The sequence below is a fragment of the Trachypithecus francoisi genome, unplaced genomic scaffold (assembly GCF_009764315.1).
Source record: "Trachypithecus francoisi isolate TF-2019V2 unplaced genomic scaffold, Tfra_2.0 Lachesis_group5, whole genome shotgun sequence".
NCBI classification, from domain to species: Eukaryota; Metazoa; Chordata; class Mammalia; order Primates; family Cercopithecidae; genus Trachypithecus; species Trachypithecus francoisi.
Genome location: NW_022681470.1, coordinates 73,303,619 through 73,324,861, shown reverse-complemented (window position 1 = coordinate 73,324,861; position 21,243 = coordinate 73,303,619). Strand labels below are relative to the sequence as shown.

The 21,243-nt window shown below is 38.1% G+C and overlaps 1 protein-coding gene across 1 annotated transcript in view; it reads left to right on the top strand.

The window, feature by feature from the left end:
* Positions 1-21,243, top strand: part of USH2A (usherin) — an 809,712-nt gene that overhangs the window by 192,167 nt on the left and 596,302 nt on the right. Inside the window, exon 13 of the mRNA XM_033195653.1 lies at positions 6,936-7,119. Within this exon, the coding sequence (XP_033051544.1) occupies positions 6,936-7,119 (184 nt within the window). The remainder of the gene's footprint in view (positions 1-6,935; positions 7,120-21,243) is intronic.

Sequence of the window (21,243 nt, the reverse complement as noted above, 5' to 3'; positions counted from 1 at the left end):
TATATATTTTTTAACAAAACAAGATACAGTATACACGTATGCATAGCCCATGAAAGGAGCAATGTGTGCTTTGGGATGGATTTTCCTTTTTTCTTGGTTTTGCTTCAGAAATTCCACTTTAATTGTTTTTTCCCCTGGTTTTATGGTCTCTTACAGTAAAACTTGCATTGAAAAGAGAAACACTTATCCTGAAGTATCTTTATCATAAACAGATGTTTTGCAGTAGCCAGCCCTGCAATGTGCACAGTACAATGTGCTGCTACAATCTTAAGCTTTCATTTACTAATTTAAACATGTCTGAGAGACCTAGATCATATACCACAGGGGCAGACAGCACACTGGTGTGTGTAAGTAGTGGGGCATGGAGGGAGAAGGATGGGGTAGGAAGGGATGAGTAGCAAGCTTAAGGACTTCTGCCTCCCTTTCATCTGTGATTGCAAATACTGCTGACCCATACTAGATGACTACACATAGATTCTTGTCCCACTTTCTTAAAAAACATTATTAAGGAAGGTGCATGTAATGAAACCTCATGTATTATTAACCTAACCTTACTACGAATGTACAAGGAATAGGTTTAATTCAACTAAAATTTATAGGCAATTTGTTAAAGCAGCAGTGCACATTAGAAGGTACATTAGAGCCGCATTGGTTTTAATATGCCATTCAATAACTTGAACAGAGGTTAAAAATGCTGCTTAACCTCCATTAAGTATTTTAAAAATGGTTTAATTTAAAATTATTTGGAGTGTGTGTACATATATGAATGTACACATATCCACAGTAATAAATATAACACTAAATATATGTTCCCAGTTTCCTATTTCAGTGCTGGATGACCTTATAATGTTCAGCAGTAGGCACTTAATCAGAGGCCAGGCCCAGGAAGGCAGGGAAGGATGTCAAGGCATCCCAAGCCAGTGACCCACCCTTGTCCTTGAGAACTAGAAGCAGAGAGTGCTTATTGAAGACTCTGCAGCTTTGGAATAAAATAAAGGCTAATTTATAATGAAAACAGCTTCCTATGACATGTTTTGTACTAATAGGACAATGCCTCATGCTTCCCCCAGTATTTACTTTTGGTTTTCTTTTACAATTCATAAAGCAAAGTATCTTGTTTCATTAAGTAGCACATCATATTTATTAAGTGATGAGCTCATAAACTAGAATTGCGTACAAGACCCTGCCAATGGAATTGGAATCAGATGCTGATGTTCCATTAAAAATCAATGCATCAAAGTTGATATCCAATTATGCCATATTTCCTAGTGTTTGGTGAGACAACTTTCTAGGTTAACATGTTTTTTTCACAGAGAGACCTGAGTCTCAAAGTAAGAACCTCTTCCTTGATAAATCATCAGGAAGGAATCTTATCACAGGAAATATAGACCACAATCTTAGGTATATCTGGAAAAAAAAAAAGTAAAAGATGCTGATAAGAAAAATATCTCTGTCATAGAAGACTTGCTAATTAACAATTACAAAGATGATAATAGATGATGTTTACTGAGAGTCCGCTGTGTGCCAGGCTCTGTAATAGGGCTTTGCCTGAAAAGTTCCATTTAACGTGCACAGTATTTCTATGATGGAGGTGCTGGGATTATTCTCGTTTTAATCTAATTGGGGAAATGAGATCTAATTAAGTAGAAGAGCCATTTATAAGTACAGGTCCATCTGACTCCAGAGTGTATACTCTGAAAGAGTGGAGCTTTTTCTAAATAACTAACTCAATATTTGTCTTAAACATTCACACAATAAATATTTGAGGGTGAGTTAGATAAATACTGTTTCTTTCCCCCACCTTCAAGCATATTTCAACTCATGATTCTGGCTTACTGCTTCACATCCTGGGATACTTCATTTGTTGTTCAAAATCCAAGTAGTAGGCATAACATGACAAATAACAGAGTTCTGGGAAACTACAATGTTCAAATAATGATGAGGTAAACTAAAGGGGTCTAGAAATGGAATTATCTCTGAGAACTTCATTGGAGAAATTTTGGAGATGGTTGGAATGGCATAGGAGACAGGCTTTAAAACATACATTTGATAAACACTGAATGGGAACAGAGAATAAAAGTTTTGCTGTGGATTTTGAATATGCATACACACATATATTAATTATAATTCTCCAAGATGTAATCGGAGTTGTCATTATTTGGGTTATTTGCTGTTATTGGATTTGATTCTTAAAGAATATGTTACTAAGGGCCTTTCATGGGTATTCACATAAATAGAAAAATTGGATTATTTATGAAACAGAAAATTCCAATAATGTTTTTTCTTACATGAGCATATTATTATGTACTTTGCTTTAAGAACTAAGATATAGTTTTAGTGTAACATTTTCTTTCTATAGCTCTGTTCCATCTGTTGCTGTGACAAGCACTATATTTTAAATTTATTGTGTCTGATTCATATACACTCCTCTCTAGACTCCCTGATCGGACAGGCCACTCTGACCAACCACTCTCATGACTCACAGATTTATGTTTACCATTTTCCTTTTCAGTGTTAAAGGAATCATCTCATATTTTAGAGGGTAGCAGATATTTATCCATCCATCCACCCATTCATCCATTCAACTATCTATCCGTTTCATTCATATATCTGTTTTTCAATAAATATCTGTTGAGTAAATTACCAGGGACGATGCTGGTGTTAAGATATACAATCACAAATATATTAAGACATTGTAATTTAGTAAGGGAAACTGACTCACATGTAAATGTATCACAATGTGATAAGAGCAATATTAGAAATATACAATATGGAGAAGTAGTAAAGTGAAGGAAATGATTAATTCTTGAAGGAAGCGGGCTGTTGGAAACCTAGAGAAAATGATTTCTGATCTGAATTTTAAGAAGAAATAGGAATCAGCAAGCTGCTCAAGGAGGGAGTAACAGCCCAGAAAAAAGGAATAACAGCAGAATATTTTAAGCTTATCTAATTTAACTGAAAAACACTTAAAATTGTTTTAAATAAGAGAAATTATACCTCAGGATGAATAATATTAATATTTAGGCATTCACTTGATCAAGTAAGTCTAGAAGTAATTTCAGCAAGATTTTATCTAAAACTCCCAAATGGAGGAAAATTATTATTGTTTTAATTTGAGAACTACCATCATCAACTATACTGAAATATAGTTTACAAACAATACAACAGTATTGAAAATATTGATTCATAAAGTCATTACCAAGACAGTCTTTTGTTGCATGGGTATAGGTGAGCCACACATCCCTCCCTGGGCTCTTGTGTAACTATTGTGTCCATTTTCTGGCTTAAGGGGAGGGTAGTTTCTTCTAAATGTCTTAGAATTAGTGCTTAGCCCCAGCATTGCCCTCCTTTCTTGAATAAGGCCTAGAGGTTACACTTCTTTTCTTTCTCCCTTTCAAGACCTTGGCAAAGCCTGGTTGTTCATGGTCCTCAGGAGGGACATTGCTGGGAAATGGGCTCTTCTTTTATGCCCAGGACAAATACTGTGTGCTGTGCAAATAGCCACTACAGGAGATAATACCAGCTGCCTTGCTAATAACTTTGAACTCTATAGATTCTTCTCCTAGGTAAAGCAACACTATTTTATGATATGGGTGACTCTTTGCTTTAGCTGGATGATACATTTTTCCACTTGAGATTTGTCGTGTTTAAAACCAGGGATCAGCTAAATAATATGGGAAAGTAATAAACTAGCGAGCTGATTTGGACCATGTATGTGTGAACACTCAGCACTACATAATCCAAAGCAATGATGTTGTCCTAATGACCATGCTTAAGAATGTGGTATAAAATCATTCATGAAATGAAATCTCAATAAGATCAGTTATAATGCTACAGATACAGAGATTTGGAACATGAAGTAGAGCTAACGAAGGGGTGTCAGAAATGCATTACGTTAAAATAAATTAAGGTCAGTTATAATTCAGGAGTTGAAGTTTAAGCAGAAGGAAAGGGAAAAGATTGTTTTCTATAGTTGGAAGTCATAAAAGGGAGGTAATGGTCTAGAATTAGGCACGTTCAGGTAAGGCAAGAGGTAATCTTTAAACAGGAAGTTACCTGAGTCATCCTAATTAGAACTGCTTAAAAATAGGACAACTAAAATACTGGTGGGATTAACCTTTATAATCATGCTCCGGAGAGGAGGAGGGGAATTAACCCCAAGGCAAATTCCCATGAAGTCTTTTCCTGGAAGCCCTACCTTCATTTGCAGTCTCCCTAGGTGCTTTAACATCTTTTTAGTTCTTCTCTGCTTATATTTCTGATTTTTCTGTGTCATTCTTTACTCCGCAAAATTTGGACTACCTAACTTCTGCACAAATGCCATCCCCTACTGTACTTAGAGGTTTATCTAATACATCATTTCTTCTAAAAATCGTCCTTAATTGTTCCAAATTCTCTGTGGCTTGGAGCTATTGCAATAAGTCTAAATTAATTCTACTTGTAAGTATCTGTGCTAATGGGTAATTTATCCAAATTGGAGGGCTGTTAGCACATTCATGATGCCATCATCATGGATTTAAGGGCCTAGATACCTTCACAGGAACAAAAATACAAAGAATCACAACCACAGTGGCCTTGAATTTAAATGGAAGCCTTCTGAATTTGACTTTGACCATGTGATGAATCAGGTATAAGAATATATACTAATTGTCATGGCCATCCTCTATTTCTTCAAATGTATATATAAGGGAAATTGCTGTCAGGTGATACAAATAAACAAATAGCATAATCTGGCTGTAAATTATGATAAAATGATAGTATTAGTTGATTTCCTCCAACTGAATGGCACAGATTTTGAGCTCTTTCCTTTTCCTCTCATGGAGCACAATTCTGTTTTGCTGCCCTTGAAACTTTGTAAGATGCAATGTACAAGATCTAGGGGAAGGAAAAAAAACCCAATTGTTGGTAGCTATAAGAAAATGGCTTGTTTTCAACTAGAGCCTGAAATGAGTTTTAGAGTATCCTAATTACTTTTTGCTGTTGCCTATAGAATAGATAACAGAATGGATTCACTTTGTGCTCATGCTCTCCTTCTTTCAATATCATTGCTATTTTATGAACTTTGAATTAGTGTCATGACAATTGTACAATTCATTTTTATTTGCTGTAACTGTATTCATTCGAATCCTTCTGTGATCCCTCTATCCCATTGTTTCAGTAAAATTCTTTGCAGCATTTTGCACATGCTTGTGTGTGTATCCATGTGTCTATGCATGTGTCATGTGCATACATGCACACACATATCACATAACCCTGAGAACCATTTCTCCCTCAAATGCCTGCTCCGTAATTCAACCGCCTGATAGCTTTTGAATTTTATAACAGTTAACTTCCATCTCCTGGGTCCGAAGAGATTTTAAGTAACTTGAATAGACTTTTGAATCATATTTGTATTTCTTTCCTTTTCTTACAAGAAAAAAAAATATGGGTTTTAGAGTTAAGCTAAAATCTCTAAATTCTGCAGGCTTTTTTTTTTTTTTAATAATTGAACTCATTTTTATTTGTTCATAGAATGTGTATGGAGTGCCTACTATGTGCCAAGCAGTGTACTGGCTGCTAGGGAGACAATGATGAATGAAACAGATGGGTTTTCTGCCCTTATGGAAGTTAGATTTTGATGGAAATGAGATTGATTATAATTTTTGTAAACACTTAGGAAACAAATAGGATGCTATGAATTTGTAACAGGCATACCTAGCCTGGCCTAGGGAAAGTTGCCTGAGGAAGTCACGAGACCTGACATATATGAGTGAGCTAAGCAAAAGAGATATGTCAAAATCATCCCAGCAGACAGAACAGCCCATGAAAAGGCCTTTAGGTCTCAAGAAGAGGAACATATATGGCTGCAAAGGACTAAGCCGGGAATGGACCATGAGCAGAAGCTAGAGACGTAACTGGGACCTGACTGTAGGATTGGAAATTGGATGAGAGATTTGGATTTATTTCCTGAAGGGAATAGGAAGTCATCAAGTAGTTTCAAACAGATAAGTGAAATGTCCAAATTGCACTTTGGAAAAAGACTGCTACAAAGAATAGATTGGAACAGGACGAGAGGGATGCAATTAGAAGAGATGGCCTCTGGGACTTGGTGGCCTGGGTGTAAACCTGAGTTTTGCTATCCATTAACTCTACCATTTTAGGAAAGTGTGTTAACCTTCTCAATCTTCTGTTTTCTAATTGACAAAATAGATGTAATAATAATTCCTGCATTATTTGCATTTCTATGACAACTAAATGAGATACTCAACATAAAGCCCCTACGGTAGCATCTAGTTTGAAGTATTGGTTATAAAAAAAGTGGTTGGTGACTTTATCTGGGAGATGGTAGTGGGGATGAAGAGTGGAAGGTTTAAAATTGTTAGGAGGCAACATCCATAAGACTTGATAATTAGCAAAATGTAAAGGGTCAGAGAAGAGGAGGGTGCAAACTTTTGTTTTAGTGAAATACAGAATTAGTTTAATTTGAATTTCAGATAACTTTTTTTAATCTAAGCAAATGCTGCATGGGATGCACCTTTACTAAAAAAATTCATTGTTTGTTAGAAATTCAAATGCAACTGGTTTCCTATATTTTATAAGTCTGTCCTACCAAAGATACCTCAGTGTTCTAGCCAAAGCAACTCTATGACTGGTAATATCTGTTGGAATGGAGCTGATTAGAGGAGGTCAAGTTTTTTGTGGAAATATTAAGCAGTAGATTTTAAATACATTGAATTGTAGATGCCTGGGAGACACCCAAGTACAATGTAGATAATTTACTCAGCTTTTCTTCGGTTGTAATTGACACTCTTAAGAACAGATATAACCACATTTGTATTGGGAATGAGATAGTGCCATGGTAGAGTATTCTGTTTTTCTGTGTAATCAATTATTATGCTTTAAATAAAAGAGTGGATAAAAAGTGTATATAAAACTTTTAATGTCTTTATTTCTAGGTTTTTATATTTCTCCAGGCAGTGCCAGTGGCTGCCTGCCATGCTCATGCCATACAGCTGGCTCAGTTCATCACATCTGTAATAGCCTGACTGGTCAGTGTGTTTGCCAAGATGCTTCCATTGCTGGGCAACGTTGTGACCAATGCAAAGACCATTACTTTGGATTTGATCCTCAGACTGGAAGGTACATCTTTATAAGCTTTAATAATTAAACTCTTTCTTTACCAACAGTTGACTTTTTTTGGCAGTTGCAAAGCAATAACTTCTGTAAAAAGTATTTTTTTGGCCGGGTGTGGTGGCTCACGCCTGTAATCCCAGCACTTTGGGAGGCCAAGGCAGGTGGATCATGAGGTCAAGAAGTCCACACCATCCTGGCCAACACGGTGAAACCTCATATATATATTATATATGTGTATGTGGGATATATGTATATGCCTTATTCTTCATTGTCCTTGAATTTATTGCATATTAGTTCATTGCATTTATTTACATTTTCCTTGTCTTTCTAATTTAGCTTTAAAGACTGGCAGATAAGAAACATAGCTTTGTATTCTGCGACATGATTTTTTTCAGTGTGTAAAGTATATTATGAAAGTAAATCACTTTTGAAAGTTACACTGTCTTTAATATTCTACTTCTTATTCTCTGGGTATCTGTGGCCATTTGTCTTTACTCATTTGTGTTTGTTGCTGTATTTTTGAAGACGTGCTATAATGCCAGTTCTGTGTGTGTGTGTGTGTGTGTGTGTGTGTGTGTGTGAGAGAGAGAGAGAGAGAGAGAGAGAGAGAGAGAGAGAGAGAGAGAGATTATGAGCTTGTCTAAAGTCTGGACTAAATCTATGAATTCTTTGAAGCTCCTGTCCCTGAGACACTAGTAGTGTGTACAGAACTCAGAAAGCATGTGATAAAACCAGTCAAATCTGTTTCTCAATATGTGTGTATTTATAAATATAATGGCTAATTATTTCAGGGTTTGTGATTATCTGGGCTCTTTTAAACTCATTGCCCCCCTGCTGCCTGCCTTTTGGCTGCTCCACTCCTCATTAACACCTCCATTAGAGGGTGGACAGGTGACAGGGTAATTACTGAAAAGGAACTTAAACTAGTTCATTTTTACTTTCTTTTAAAATTTGATGTGATCTTTAAAAACCAGAAAAATCATTTAAAATTTTTATTAAAATAATTTTTGTTTTCATGCCATACAGACATACAGACATACATATATTTTAACCTGTGACACTCTACTTGTTATCTTGATAGTCTGAGAGCATCGTGACTCTTTTCTACTAATGTTATTATAAATAACTTAAATGAGTATAGAAAGCACATGGCACAGTAAATCTTAAAAGCACTGTTAGGGCCGGGCGCGGTGGCTCAAGCCTGTAATCCCAGCACTTTGGGAGGCCGAGACGGGCGGATCACGAGGTCAGGAGATCGAGACCATCCTGGCTAACACGGTGAAACCCCGTCTCTACTAAAAATACAAAAACTAGCCGGGCGAGGTGGCGGGCGCCTGTAGTCCCAGCTACTCGGGAGGCTGAGGCAGGAGAATGGCGTAAACCTGGGAGACGGAGCTTGCAGTGAGCTGAGATCCGGCCACTGCACTCCAGTCCGGGCGACAGAGCGAGACTCCGCCTCAAAAAAAAAAAAAAAAAAAAAAAGAGCACTGTTAGGATTTTGATAGTAAAATAGGAGCCAATCACTGCACATACTAGCTCCTATGTGTGACTTTTTTGAAAGAATATTCTACAGATTCCCCAGTTGGAACTCTTGGGCTGATTTGTTTCACTCCTGGCCACCGCTGTCTTTTTCATAGTTCTGACCACATTTACCAGGAGAAAAATATCCTTCCCAATCCACTGTCCTCCTTGCAACATTCATGCCCATCAGTGCCATTTTGTGACATTCAATTACCCATCTTTGTTCTACTCATCCCCCTTGTTAGTCTTCCCAAGGTTATCAGCAAAACCCCTGTCCAGTGACCTAGGGATGTCTGATTGTCTCAGCTTTTTCACTTAACTTTTTTTCTTTAAGTGAGATCTGATTTCCTTTATTACATTGCTTCCTCTACCCTTCAATGTTCTTAAATTCAAGGCTGAGACTTTTACCTCATTCTGTTCCTCTCCCATTATCTATCTCACTCTTACTCCCCACCTTACTTTAGTCCAGTAACAAGAATTGCTTAAAAAGTACTGTTCCATCCCCTGTCACTCTGTAGTAGGCCTGACTAGCACTGGAGTTAGAGTCCCTGGGTTAGAAGGTGGATTGAAATGTTTGCATAAATTAATAAGGAATAGGAAGGATCAAAGAAGTGGGTTTAAGCTACATTTTTAGAAGATACTGAGGTTACAATAAATAAAGCAGAATTCAGTCTGGGTTCTATGGCTAACTCCTATAATCCCAGGAATTTGGGAGGCCAAGGTGACCAGATCCCTTGAGTCCAGGAGTTCAAGATCAGCCTGGGCAACATGGCAAAACCCCATCTCTATAAAAAAATAAAAAGTTAGCCAGGCGCAGTGGCTCTTGCCTGTAGTCCCAGCTACTTGGGAGGCTGAGGTGGGAGGATTGCTTGAGATTGGAAGGTCGAGGCTGCAGTGAGTCAAGATTGTGCCACTGTACTCCAGCCCAGGCAACAGAGCGAGACCCTGTCTCAGAAAAGAGAGAGAGAGAGAGAGAGAGAGAGAGACAGAGAGAGAGAAAGCAGACTTCAGATACACAAAAAGACTGAGGGCAGGTTAGAGTCTAGAAAATAGAGCTGAGGTGTGAGAAGCTGAGTAGATTTCTAAAAATATGAAAGATTCAGAGTAAGTTTGGGATTTTTCTTTTCTTTTCTTTTTTTTTGACAGAGTCTCACTCTGTTGCCTAGGCTGGAGTGCAGTGGCATGATCTCGACTCACTGCAACCTCTGCTTCCCAAGTTCAAGGGATTCACCTGCTTCAGTCTCCTGAGTAGCTGGGATTACAGGTGCATGCCACCATGCCTGGCTAAATTTTTTTTGTATTTTTAGTAGAGACGGGATTTCACCATGTTGGTCAGGCTGGTCTTGGACTCCTGAAATCCTGATCTGCCCACCTCAGCCTCCCAAAGTGCTGGGATTACAGGCTTGAGCCACCGCGCCAGGCCAAGCCAAGAGTGTGTTTTAAACAAAAAGATCCACAAGTTTTATATAAATGAGATTGGATATCTTTACATATTAGTTGACTCCTGTTATATTGATGGGGGTAGTGAGAATTACCTTTTTAAAATTACAAATTGTCCTTGGAAATAGTAGCACTTTTCTTCCATCCCTGTATTAGTCCGTTTTCATGCTGCTGATTAAGACATACATGAGACTGGACAATTTACAAAATGAAGTTTATTGGACTTACAATTCCACATGTCTGGGAAGACCTCACAATTGTGGTGGAAGGTGAAAGACATGTCTCACATGGTGGCAGAGAGAAGAAAGCTTGTGCGGGGAAACTCCCCTTTTTAAAACCAGATCTTGTGAGACTTACTCTCATGAGAACAGCAGGGAAAGACCCTGCCTCATAATTCAATCACCTCCCACTGTATTCCTCCCACAACACATGGGAATTGTGGGAGTTACAATTCAAGATGAGATTTGGGTGGGGACACAGCCAAACCAAATCAATCCCCTTTGTTCTTATCTTTCTAGTTCCAGGAGAGGGATTCTATTTTTCCCCCTTTTCTAACTCCTGCCACTATTTTAAACGACTTTGAAATGTATTGATGCAGTTCTTTGGCCTCTTCATTCACTTCCCACTCCAACAACCCATTTCCATGGCTACACTCTGGATTTTGTGATCACTTATAATTTCTCTATTTCTCAAATCTTCCTAATCCCATGAATGCTATTCTATGGATATATCATATCTTTCCAACTCCAATTGACCCTGGAAGCCTCACATAACCTGCTCCTTAACTTCTCTTAATCTTTAGCCCATTATCCCTACTTAGTCCTCTTTTGATCAACCCCATGCCTAACTTCACTGTCTTCTCTTAGCCTGAGGCAAAACCTTTTTAATTCTGCCCGTTTGAGTACCTGATTGCGGACTCCCTTCTGCTGTACTGTGGGGTCAGCTCCAGGGATGATCACCCTACACCTGCCCTGATCTGTGAGGACTTGGGGAAAGATCTTGTATATATGCTGATCTTACCATGTATATACTTCTTATCAATTTACTTTCTTTCTCCTTTTAAGCTCCTGCCAGTCTCCTGAGTTTTAATTCTATGCTCTTGCCCTTGCAGATAATCTGGCCCTCTGCTCATAGACAAAATAAAGCCAGATATAAGTATCTCCAGATTATCTTTTCTCCACCTCCAGCTTGTCTACATTGTCACACATTTTTAATTTTTTATCTAGTCTTAGAAGAAAACCATGTGTATTTTTGTTTAAAAATAACCTGTTCGCGGTTCTTGATATAATCCCTTCCGGTTTTCCTACTCTTGTTCCTCCCTTCCATGATCTTTGCTCCATCAAATCCTCCCTTTATTTTAACTCAAACATCTCTCTATGGATAATATCATAACTGTCTACAAAAATGCTGTTCATTCTACAACTTCCTTCCCTTGATTCTGCCCTGCTTTTATGAGCCTTGAAAGTTATTGTCTAATCTCTCACTCTTCATTCACTTACTAACGTTTAAAAAGAGCACTATGATTCAAGAAAACATGATTTAAACAATAAAAGAGCAGATTTTTTTCTTCATTTTGTTTCTTTCTCATTCATTCTTTATTCACCATGCATGATACATACATTAGCAGAACTTGCAACATGTAGACATTCAAGAACTAGTTATGTGACTATTAAACTCTCATGCAAATCAAAGACAAGGTGTATAAAGAGATATAATAAATAAAAACAGATGAAGGAAAAGACAGAATGAAGGAAAAGGTTTCACCGGTGGGAAAAAGGGAGGAGTTGGTGGTGCTTTCCACTTGAGTCCAGTGAGGAGGTCTTATTTGATCCTTTGAAAGGTGACATGTGTCTCCTGCAGTTGGAGAGACCAGTGCATTGATATCTATCTTAGATCTGGCAAATCTAACTGACAAGAAACAGTCTAGCTAGATTTGGATAGGTAAGTTGGAAGACAGTGCCCCGCATATCTTATACTCCTAGAGTTCATCATGACAAGAAAGACTATGTATTTCTCGTGACCAGATGAAGACCACAAGGAAGAGAGACAGGGTTAGGTTGTCTTAGTGTGTGCTCAAAGTACCACTTAGAAGACAAAGGGGCCTGTGTAGAGAAAAGGACAAGATTCCTGTGGGCTACAGAATTAATAAGCAGGCCGGGCGCGGTGGCTCAAGCCTGTAATCCCAGCACTTTGGGAGGCCGAGACAGGTGGATCACGAGGTCAGGAGATCGAGACCATCCTGGCTAATACGGTGAAACCCCGTCTCTACTAAAAAATACAAAAAACTAGCCGGGCGCGGTGGCGGGCGCCTGTAGTCCCAGCTACTGGGGAGGCTGAGGCAGGAGAATGGCGTGAACCCGGGAGGCGGAGCTTGCAGTGAGCTGAGATCCGGCCACTGCACTCCAGCCTGGGCGACAGAGTGAGACTCTGTCTCAAAAAAAAAAAAAAAAAAAAAGAATTAAGAAGCAACCAGCCAAAAAGAAAATGCATCTGACTGCACTAAAACAAAAGGCGAGTGATACCTGATGGTGAGAAAGATGAATGAAGAAGTCAGGAAGGTACCACTGTCAGTGATAAGTCAGTTTTATGTATATGCAGGACCAGAAACAATTGACTGCTTTGGGTGGTGCTAGTCCAGTGAGTTTCTACCCTTCCTGCAGCCTCTACATGAGGGGGCAGGCTAACCAATCTATCTTCTCTGGTCATAGCCTTGCTGCCTTCATCATGTCCTAGCTAGATGAAAGGGAGATAAGTATGTTCTTGAAAATGTCTGTTCTTTAAATAAAGATTGGAGTGTTGACTAATATACAGGATTAAACATTCTATTTTCTGAATTGAATTTGTATTTTGCAATGTAAAGTAACTGTAGGACATTCTATTGCCCGAGAAAGACCAGAAAAGTCATGTGACTAACTAATTTTACATCCACGTGGAACATCGGGAAATTAGCTCCATATTATACATTTAAAGGGTCAGTAAAAGACAAAAGCAAAACTGATTTATGATTGCTTCTCGTGACTCATGGTTTTTCAATGTGCTGGTCATTTCATTGTTCCCCTTTATTTCTTAAAATTACCTCTTCCTTTGGCTTCTGAGATTCTACTTCTCTTATTTGTTTTCTATCTCTTTTGCTGGTTACTCCTTTTTAATATGTCCTTTCAATTTCCACAACTGTGTCCCTGATTTCAATCACTACATACATGTTAATGGCTCTCAAACATATGATCATGCCTGCCATGCACTCTAGGCCTGTAGCCAGCTGTCTCTCTGAGTTTTACGCTTGCAAGTCCCTCGTGCATTTCATTTTTAATATAGTCAGCACAGAACTAACCATTACTTCCTCATCTCCCCCAAATAAAAATTAGTCTCATGCCATCTCATGCTATCATCATCTTAGTGAAAAAGACATAAAACTTCAAATAATTATTTAAGTCCAAACTTCCCAAGTTTGAGTGGGGCTTAGATTCTTCTCAGGTCTGGCAGAATTGGCGCTGTTGTTAAGTAGAATGAGCCTACGGGCTACTGCTGGAAAGTGCTATGGAAAGAAGAGCCACTCTCTAAAATGAATAGAAAGAATAAAGCTTCCCATGGCCATATGGGACCCAAGGAGATCAGCAGGATTTGTCTCTTACTAAATCAGTCGTGTGGAATGCTGGTAACTTGACTTGACCCTCCTATCCTACTGATGAATTCAGCTGTCTCTTTTCACTTCAACTTTGATAATCATTACAGAGGAAATCCTGTAGCACAGAAGGGCATGGAGAAAGATATTTTAAAATGTGGCATTGAGGATTGCTTGAGTTTGGACTTTTGTTCAACATTGAAAAGAGATAAAAATGAGTTTTCTCGTTTTTATGTTTTTTCACTCCTCTTTTGAATTATACTGTTCTTGAACCTTTTTTATTTTTTATTTTTTTGACTTCTGGTTGTTATTGTGTATACACTAACATTAGCTATATTGAAAACATGTAACAATTGGCTAAGATATATGGGATTCCATCAAGTATAAGAAATTTTTGTTTCTTAAAGGAAAAAATTCACATGTAGTGTAAATGTATACAGATATGCAGTATAGGGAAACAGCTATGACCTGATGTTAAAACAATTTTTTTGAAAACAGAGTAGATTCCAAATCAATTGAATCTACTTTGAAATCTAGGCACTGTTGTAGGTTGTTACAAATAGAAATGTGTACATTTATAAAAATTATAATGCAGTTATAACAAATGGAAATTAAAATATTAATTTTCAAAACATACAGTAGATTGTAAGTATCTTATTATGAAAGGGGAAGGTACAAGTATCATGTTACTTCTTCATCAATTTGGAAAATAACCTCGCCTCGTTATCTGCCTAGTTCACATATTCCTTACCTTCCTCATGCTCTATTTGTTGGACACAACAAGGTTTGCTATATTGTTTTCTCTTGGTTTATTTTCTACACATTTTTTTGTATTCCCAAGGCCAAAATAAATAAAATAAAACAGACCTTGACCCTAAACTACACAACCAACAACAAAAATCCATGCAACACAACAATAACTTTCTGTGACCAAGCTGGAAAATCATTTGCCTCTTTCCATCTAAGTGGTTTATTCTTCAAAAGTTACCAGACAAAAAGGGGGCATGGATTTGAAAAAGCTGATCCTAGTGCAAACATTACTCCATTTACCTCTGACACATAAAGCAGACATGATTTAATCAGTATCAAAAACAATGAAGCAAAAAAAAAAGTCTGCCCACTGAAAAATCAATAATGCAAAAAGGTATACAGTGTTTGTCTAACCCAAAAACAGTGAGACAAAAATGGGCCATATTTAATTCATCTCAGTTGGTAGTGGAGACCCATATTTGACACCCTGCACTTACTGGCACTGTTCTCAAGTTGACCTGTGACTAGGACTGCTCTGCCCCACAGCCACCAGGACTGCTCCAGTTCATCTGGTACCCCACAGTTGTCTTACATAACAACCACACATCACAACTCCCAAAAGTTTCTTCCCTAATGATATACCCTCTCTATATCTTATGTTACCTTGTTTTAAGCCTTAAGGAGTTAGTAGTGTCACTATTTGTCCTGTTTACTAGCTGACACACATTGAAGTTGTCCATAGAGAGTAGGACACCAAGGCTGGTTAGGGAGAATAAAGGCTCAGACTTTTGGAGATAAAATACAGGGAAGTTCTTCTATGCCCAGATTATTTTTGGTTTTACTGCACATGTTCTACATTTCAGCACTAGGTTATAGATTTGGTCCAGTAATCTTTTCACAGGCCTTTTTCTGATTGATCTCAGTTGGTCTTTTTTCTGAGAACCAGGTCAATGACTTCAAATGAAAGCAGATAACTTTCTTGTCAACTGATTTCCTTTTATGGTGTGATAATGGAAAAATTAGGGAGTGTGCCTCATAGATTCCCTCTCCTCAGTGACTCTTTGTCAGACAGCTGGCTGTCATCTGGGGTGACAGGGTAAATGGGCCACAAGCCTGTCATCATCTGGCAGCCAAGGCAGGGCTTTCTCACAAGGTAGTGGCAGATTTCCAAGAAAGAAAGCAGAAACATGCAAAGACACTTGAAGCCTGAACCACCAGGATGTTACTTTTGCCTTATTCTACTGGCCAAAGCAAGGCACGCAGCTTGACCATGTTTGGAAGTGGTGGGGAATAAACAGACTCTCCTTTGTGATGGGTAGAACTAACTATACAGTTAGCTGCAAAGGACCTGCACAGAGGGGAAGGTGAAGAGTTGCGATTTTTGCAATCTCCTATGGCTGCCAAACCGTATATTCTCCCTTAATTTAGATGATATACGATCCAATAAGAAGTATCAGTTTTTATATATTAGTAGCATTTATTCAATGTGATGTAATAGGAGTAACACGCAATTGGACATCAGAATATCCAGGTTTCAGTTTTGTCTTTTCCACTAGACCAGATATAGTAGCTTCCTATTACTGGTGGAATAAATTACCTCAAACTCAGTGGCTTAAAACAGCATGAAATTTTATTATCTTATAGTTCTGGAAATCAGAGGCTCCAAATGAGTTTCACTAGGCTAAAATCAGGCCTGTATTTCTCCTGGAGATTCTAGGAAAAAAACCATTTCCTTGATTTTCCCAGCTTTTAGAGACCTCTTTCTTTCTTTCTTTCTTTCTTTCTTTCTTTCTTTCTTTCTTTCTTTCTTTCTTTCTCTCTTTCCTTCTTTATTTCTTTCTTTCTTTCCTTCCTTCTTTCTCCCTTCCTTCCTTCCTTCCTTCCTTCCTTCCTTCCTTCCTTCCTTCCTTTTCTTTCTTTCTTTTTTTTGAGATGGAGTTTTGTTCTTGTTGCCCAGGCGGGAGTGCAATGGTGCGATCTCGGCTCACTACAGCCTCTGCCTCCTGGGTTCAAATGATTCTCCTGCCTCAGCCTCCCAAGTAGCTGTGATTGTAAGCACGCACCACCACCCCCAGCTAATTTTGTATCTTTAGTAGAGATAAGGTTTCTCCATGTTGGTCAGGCTGGTTTTGGTTTTGAATTCCCACCTCAACCTCCCAAAGTGATGGGATTACAGGCGTGAGGCACTGTGCCCTGTGTACATTCTTTAGCTCATGGCTCCTTCCTTCATTTTCAAAGCCAGCAGAGCAGTGTTTTCTTGGACCTCTGCTTATGTCCTTACATGTTTTCTCTCTGACTTTTACCCTCCTGCCTTCCTTTATAAGGATCCTAGATTACATTGGGCATTGTTAGATAATCCAGGATAATCTCCCCATCTCAAAATCCTTAACCAGATCTGCAAATTCCTTTTACCAAGTAAGGTAACATTCACAAGTTGGGGGATTAGAACCTGGATATTGTTGGGGTGAGCATAATATGACCTGCTCTGCCAGAGTTTAGCAATCTATACCCTGGGGGTCTGCCACATGTTTATGTAAATAGAGTTTTATTGGAGCACAACAATGTTAATTCTTTACATATTTTCTGTGGTTACTTTACTACTACAGCAGCAGCAGCAGAGTTGAGTTACAATAGAGTTCACATGGCCTGCAAAGCCTAAAATATTTACTATCTCATCCTTTATAGATAGAGATTGCTGACCTTGTAACTAGATTTACTGTCACCTTGGGCAAATTACTTATTCTCACTAAGCATAATAGAATCATAACTTTATAGACTGGGAAAGAACCTTAAAAGTAATTTTGGTTAAACTCTACCCTATACATTTCTCTGCATAAATCACCTTTTCAGAATAACTGGCGAATGGTCATTCAGCTTCTGCTCCAAAACATGGAACTAAAAGGAGCCCACTATCTCATGAAGTAGCTCATGTTTATTTCAAACAACTGTAATTCTGCAACAAATAGAAATGTATTATTTATATTGACCAAAAAGTTGCAGTCTCTTGACTTTTTTGCCTAGTCTTATTTCTGCCTTCTGAGACCATAGAGAATAAGTGAAATCTCTCTTCTTTCTGAGAGCACTTTAAAAATTTGATTCTGCTATCATATCTTAAAGTTATTTAGTTATTTGCATAAAAATGTGGAGTGTCAACAAAGGAGAAAGAGATAGTGTTCTCAGATCAGAACCTTGCTAAACAAGCTGCCTGGACTTAGCTGTCACTATTGCCTGGATGCAAGGGAGTCACTGCCCCTGGTCTAGCTTTTATGAGTTTCTCTATTTGTGCATGGGAAATTCACCAAAAAGGGTGGGTTTGCACACTGTTAACGTCTCCCTTTCAGATGAGGCACTTGCATTTCCTTGTTCAATAAATCATGTGAATATGGCTTTCAGCTCACACAACGTGGATGCCCAAGCCTCAAATCCCTCTCTTATAATTCTGATTCCACCTCCAAGAGAATAAAGATGCTGTTAATAGGCTGTAACTAAAGGGAAAACTAAGAAGCTCAATGAAACCACAACTCCACTGTTAATCGGGGAAAACCAAACTCCTCTAGAGGGCACTGTAGCACTCACCGAATTCTGTGAACTGAGAACACTGATCTAAGAGAATCTGAACAGAGACCAGCTCTTAAAGAAAGCTGTCCATTCCCTGGGAGTGAGATTAGCGAGGGGGACAGAGTTAAGCCAATAAAAAGGGGCTCAAAAGAGCTAACTTGTTATTGGAGCTACAAACCATGTTTAGATTAATCTCTGGTGTCGTATCCTAAGTCTAAAGCTTCCCTGGTGCTTTATTCACAATCAATTCCTGTATCCGACAATATTTACCTAATCCTTACTGTGCGCTAGTCTTTGTGTTAGGCACTGATGGAAAAAACAAAAACAAAAACAAAAACAAAAACAAAAACAAACAAACAAAAAAACTCTGCCCAATTTTGCCAATTTTCCTTGAAGTCTCTTTCTGTTTTGTTTATTAGTAATCCTTATCTAAAATCCCTTAGCAATTGGAGTTCTCTTTCTTTCTCCTTCATTCTTTTTTTTTTTTTTGAGACGGAGTCTCGCTCTGTCGCCCAGGCTGGAGTGCAGTGGCCGGATCTCAGCTCACTGCAAGCTCCGCCTCCCGGGTTTACGCCGTTCTCTCGCCTCAGCCTCCCGAGTAGCTGGGACTACAGGCGCCCGCCATCTCGCCCGGCTAATTTTTTGTATTTTTTTAGTAGAGACGGGGTTTCACCGTGTTAGCCAGGATGGTCTCGATCTCCTGACCTCGTGATCCGCCCGTCTCAGCCTCCCAAAGTGCTGGGATTACAGGCTTGAGCCACCGCGCCCGGCCTCTCCTTCATTCTTTATGTTGAATGATGTCTCATCATCCCCGTCAACACGTTAGAAGACCGGGAATAACTCTATACCTATCCTCCTTTCTCTTTTCAATTTGGCATCCCATTCTACCAATTTTACTTAACATTTCTCAGGTCTATCCTGCTCATTTCCATTGCTCCTTGCCACTGCCCTAAGGTAGCATGATCTTACTTCTGCTCACCTTTCCAGGTTTACTTATCACCATTTCCCATTCTGAATTTACATCCAAGAGTACTGAGCTGCTTGCAATTTCATACCTTCTTCTACTTTTTCTTTTTTTCTCTTTTTTTGCGCCTCCCCGACTTACCTGGCTTATTTCTACTCATCTTTTAACATTCAGCCCAAGCATCTCCTCCAAGAATCTTACTTAAAATTACCCTTCCCATCCCTTCTTCTGCTACCAGATTAGGTGAGTTGCCCCATTTCTGGACCTTTAGAGTCTGGATACATCTTTATTAATGCTCTTTCCATTTTATCTTGCATATGAGATTGTGAGCACCTTGAGGACGGGGGCAATTCTATATGATTCATCTCCATATCCTTGATGTTTATTCCAGTACTGGAACATAGCTGGCCCTCAATGAATGTTATTTATGTCAATCAATATTTAAATCAATTTGATAGTACCCACGAGCTGAGGCCCCAGACAGAGGAGGGGTGTACAAAGAGAAATGTCAATAAAATGACCTATATATCTTGGGATATATCTCTGGGCCTCCTACAGTAGTTCTCCCTCAGATGATAAATTTTCTGACAATGACGTGCATTACTGAAACATATTCCTTTCATTAATAGTTAGGTTTCTTCAACAGCAATAATTAGGATAACACTTTCTCTCACTGTTTCCACAACTGGAAGAAACTCCTAGGAAAGGAAAGTATACAAATTTGTGATTTAGGAGACAGAGGCCAACTTCTCTCCCATTGTAACCAGTAAATACAGAGTTATGTAAGGGTCCAAAGAGTACTATCATAGCAAAGTGCTGGCAGAGATTAGCGATGCTTTACTCCTGTTTTGTTTACCATAATGAACTGGTCAATAAACATCACAAATTGTTTATCTATATAAATCTTGACAGATTACTCTTTATGAAATCCATTTAGCAAGTGAGGTTTTCCCATAAGGATGAAAAATGAAGATTTTAAACAGATTGTGGGAGAAGCTCTGGCTGTACCAAGAGAGTCAGTGTAATAAAGGTTTCTTTATATTAATATTACAAAAACCATTTATCCTGGCAAAATCAATATTGCAATTCATCTTAGTTTGGTGTTTCTCTTTCTAAGCTTAAAATGTCTTTTCCTTTATTGTGTATAATTTTGTTTTAATAAATGTGAAATATATTTCATTTAGGAGGTACTCTTGAGGAGGGATAACTTATAAAATGACATCAAACTTGTAGCTTATTTGCTAAAGTGTCTTGGAAATGTTTACAATTATATTTGAGTGGCAGAGAAATCTAAAGGAATCATTTTATTTAATCCTTAATTACAAAATTATCCCCAGTGTCCTTTGGGGTAAAAACAAACTACAATGTTCAGAAAAGTCTTCTCCTGTGAACTTCATTTAGGAAAAATTCTTACTGAAGTCAAGCGATTATAACAAGTCAGACAAGTTGACTATAACAATGGCTTGGATAAGAGACTATAAAATCAAGAATAGACACATTTAATTGCTCAAAACACTGCATGCTTTGGATGGAAAAAAATAGAACTACACCAAGGAACGGAATTATGTTATACACTGGAAGCTATTACTCTAAATGTAGTATATGTAAAATAAGTGTGATTGTTTCAGGAGTGAATGGTAATAAAAACTGAAATACTCAAGAGACACACATGAGTGGTGCAGTTATACATATATACACAAACACACACACACACATTGAGAGAAGCTTTTCTCTTATTGTTTATGCTCACTAAGATTGTATTAAAAGCCTATAAACAATAGACTCTACATAATAGCATGTAATGAAATTAAGAGCAAATCAAATATTTTTGCATCTATGATTCCATTTTAATTATAATACATAATTTTCTCAGCTCTAAAACTTAACCTAAACAAAACTTCTATATGAAATGAAATTCTGATGTAATGTGTGTAGATAAAAGACCTAATATAGTTGTTTGAAGGGGGAAAATGTCCTTTTATCATGACCATAAAAAGGGCAAACTACAGTACAGTGATTTTCAAGAAAAACTGTACTTTATTTATTCCCAAGGGGATATTAGTCCATAAAACAAATTTGCAGCTTATTTGGCAGTCTTAGCTTTTATCAGCCTTTTTAAGGGTGTTGAATGATTACTCAAGAGATCACACTGTAAAAATTGCAGTGGGGAAAAGTAACTCCGTCCATTCAGCATCTTTATTAGAACATAGAGGTGAATCCAGTTGACATTTTAAACGTACCACAAGGAGAGTACCTTTTTAATGGTGAGTGGTCT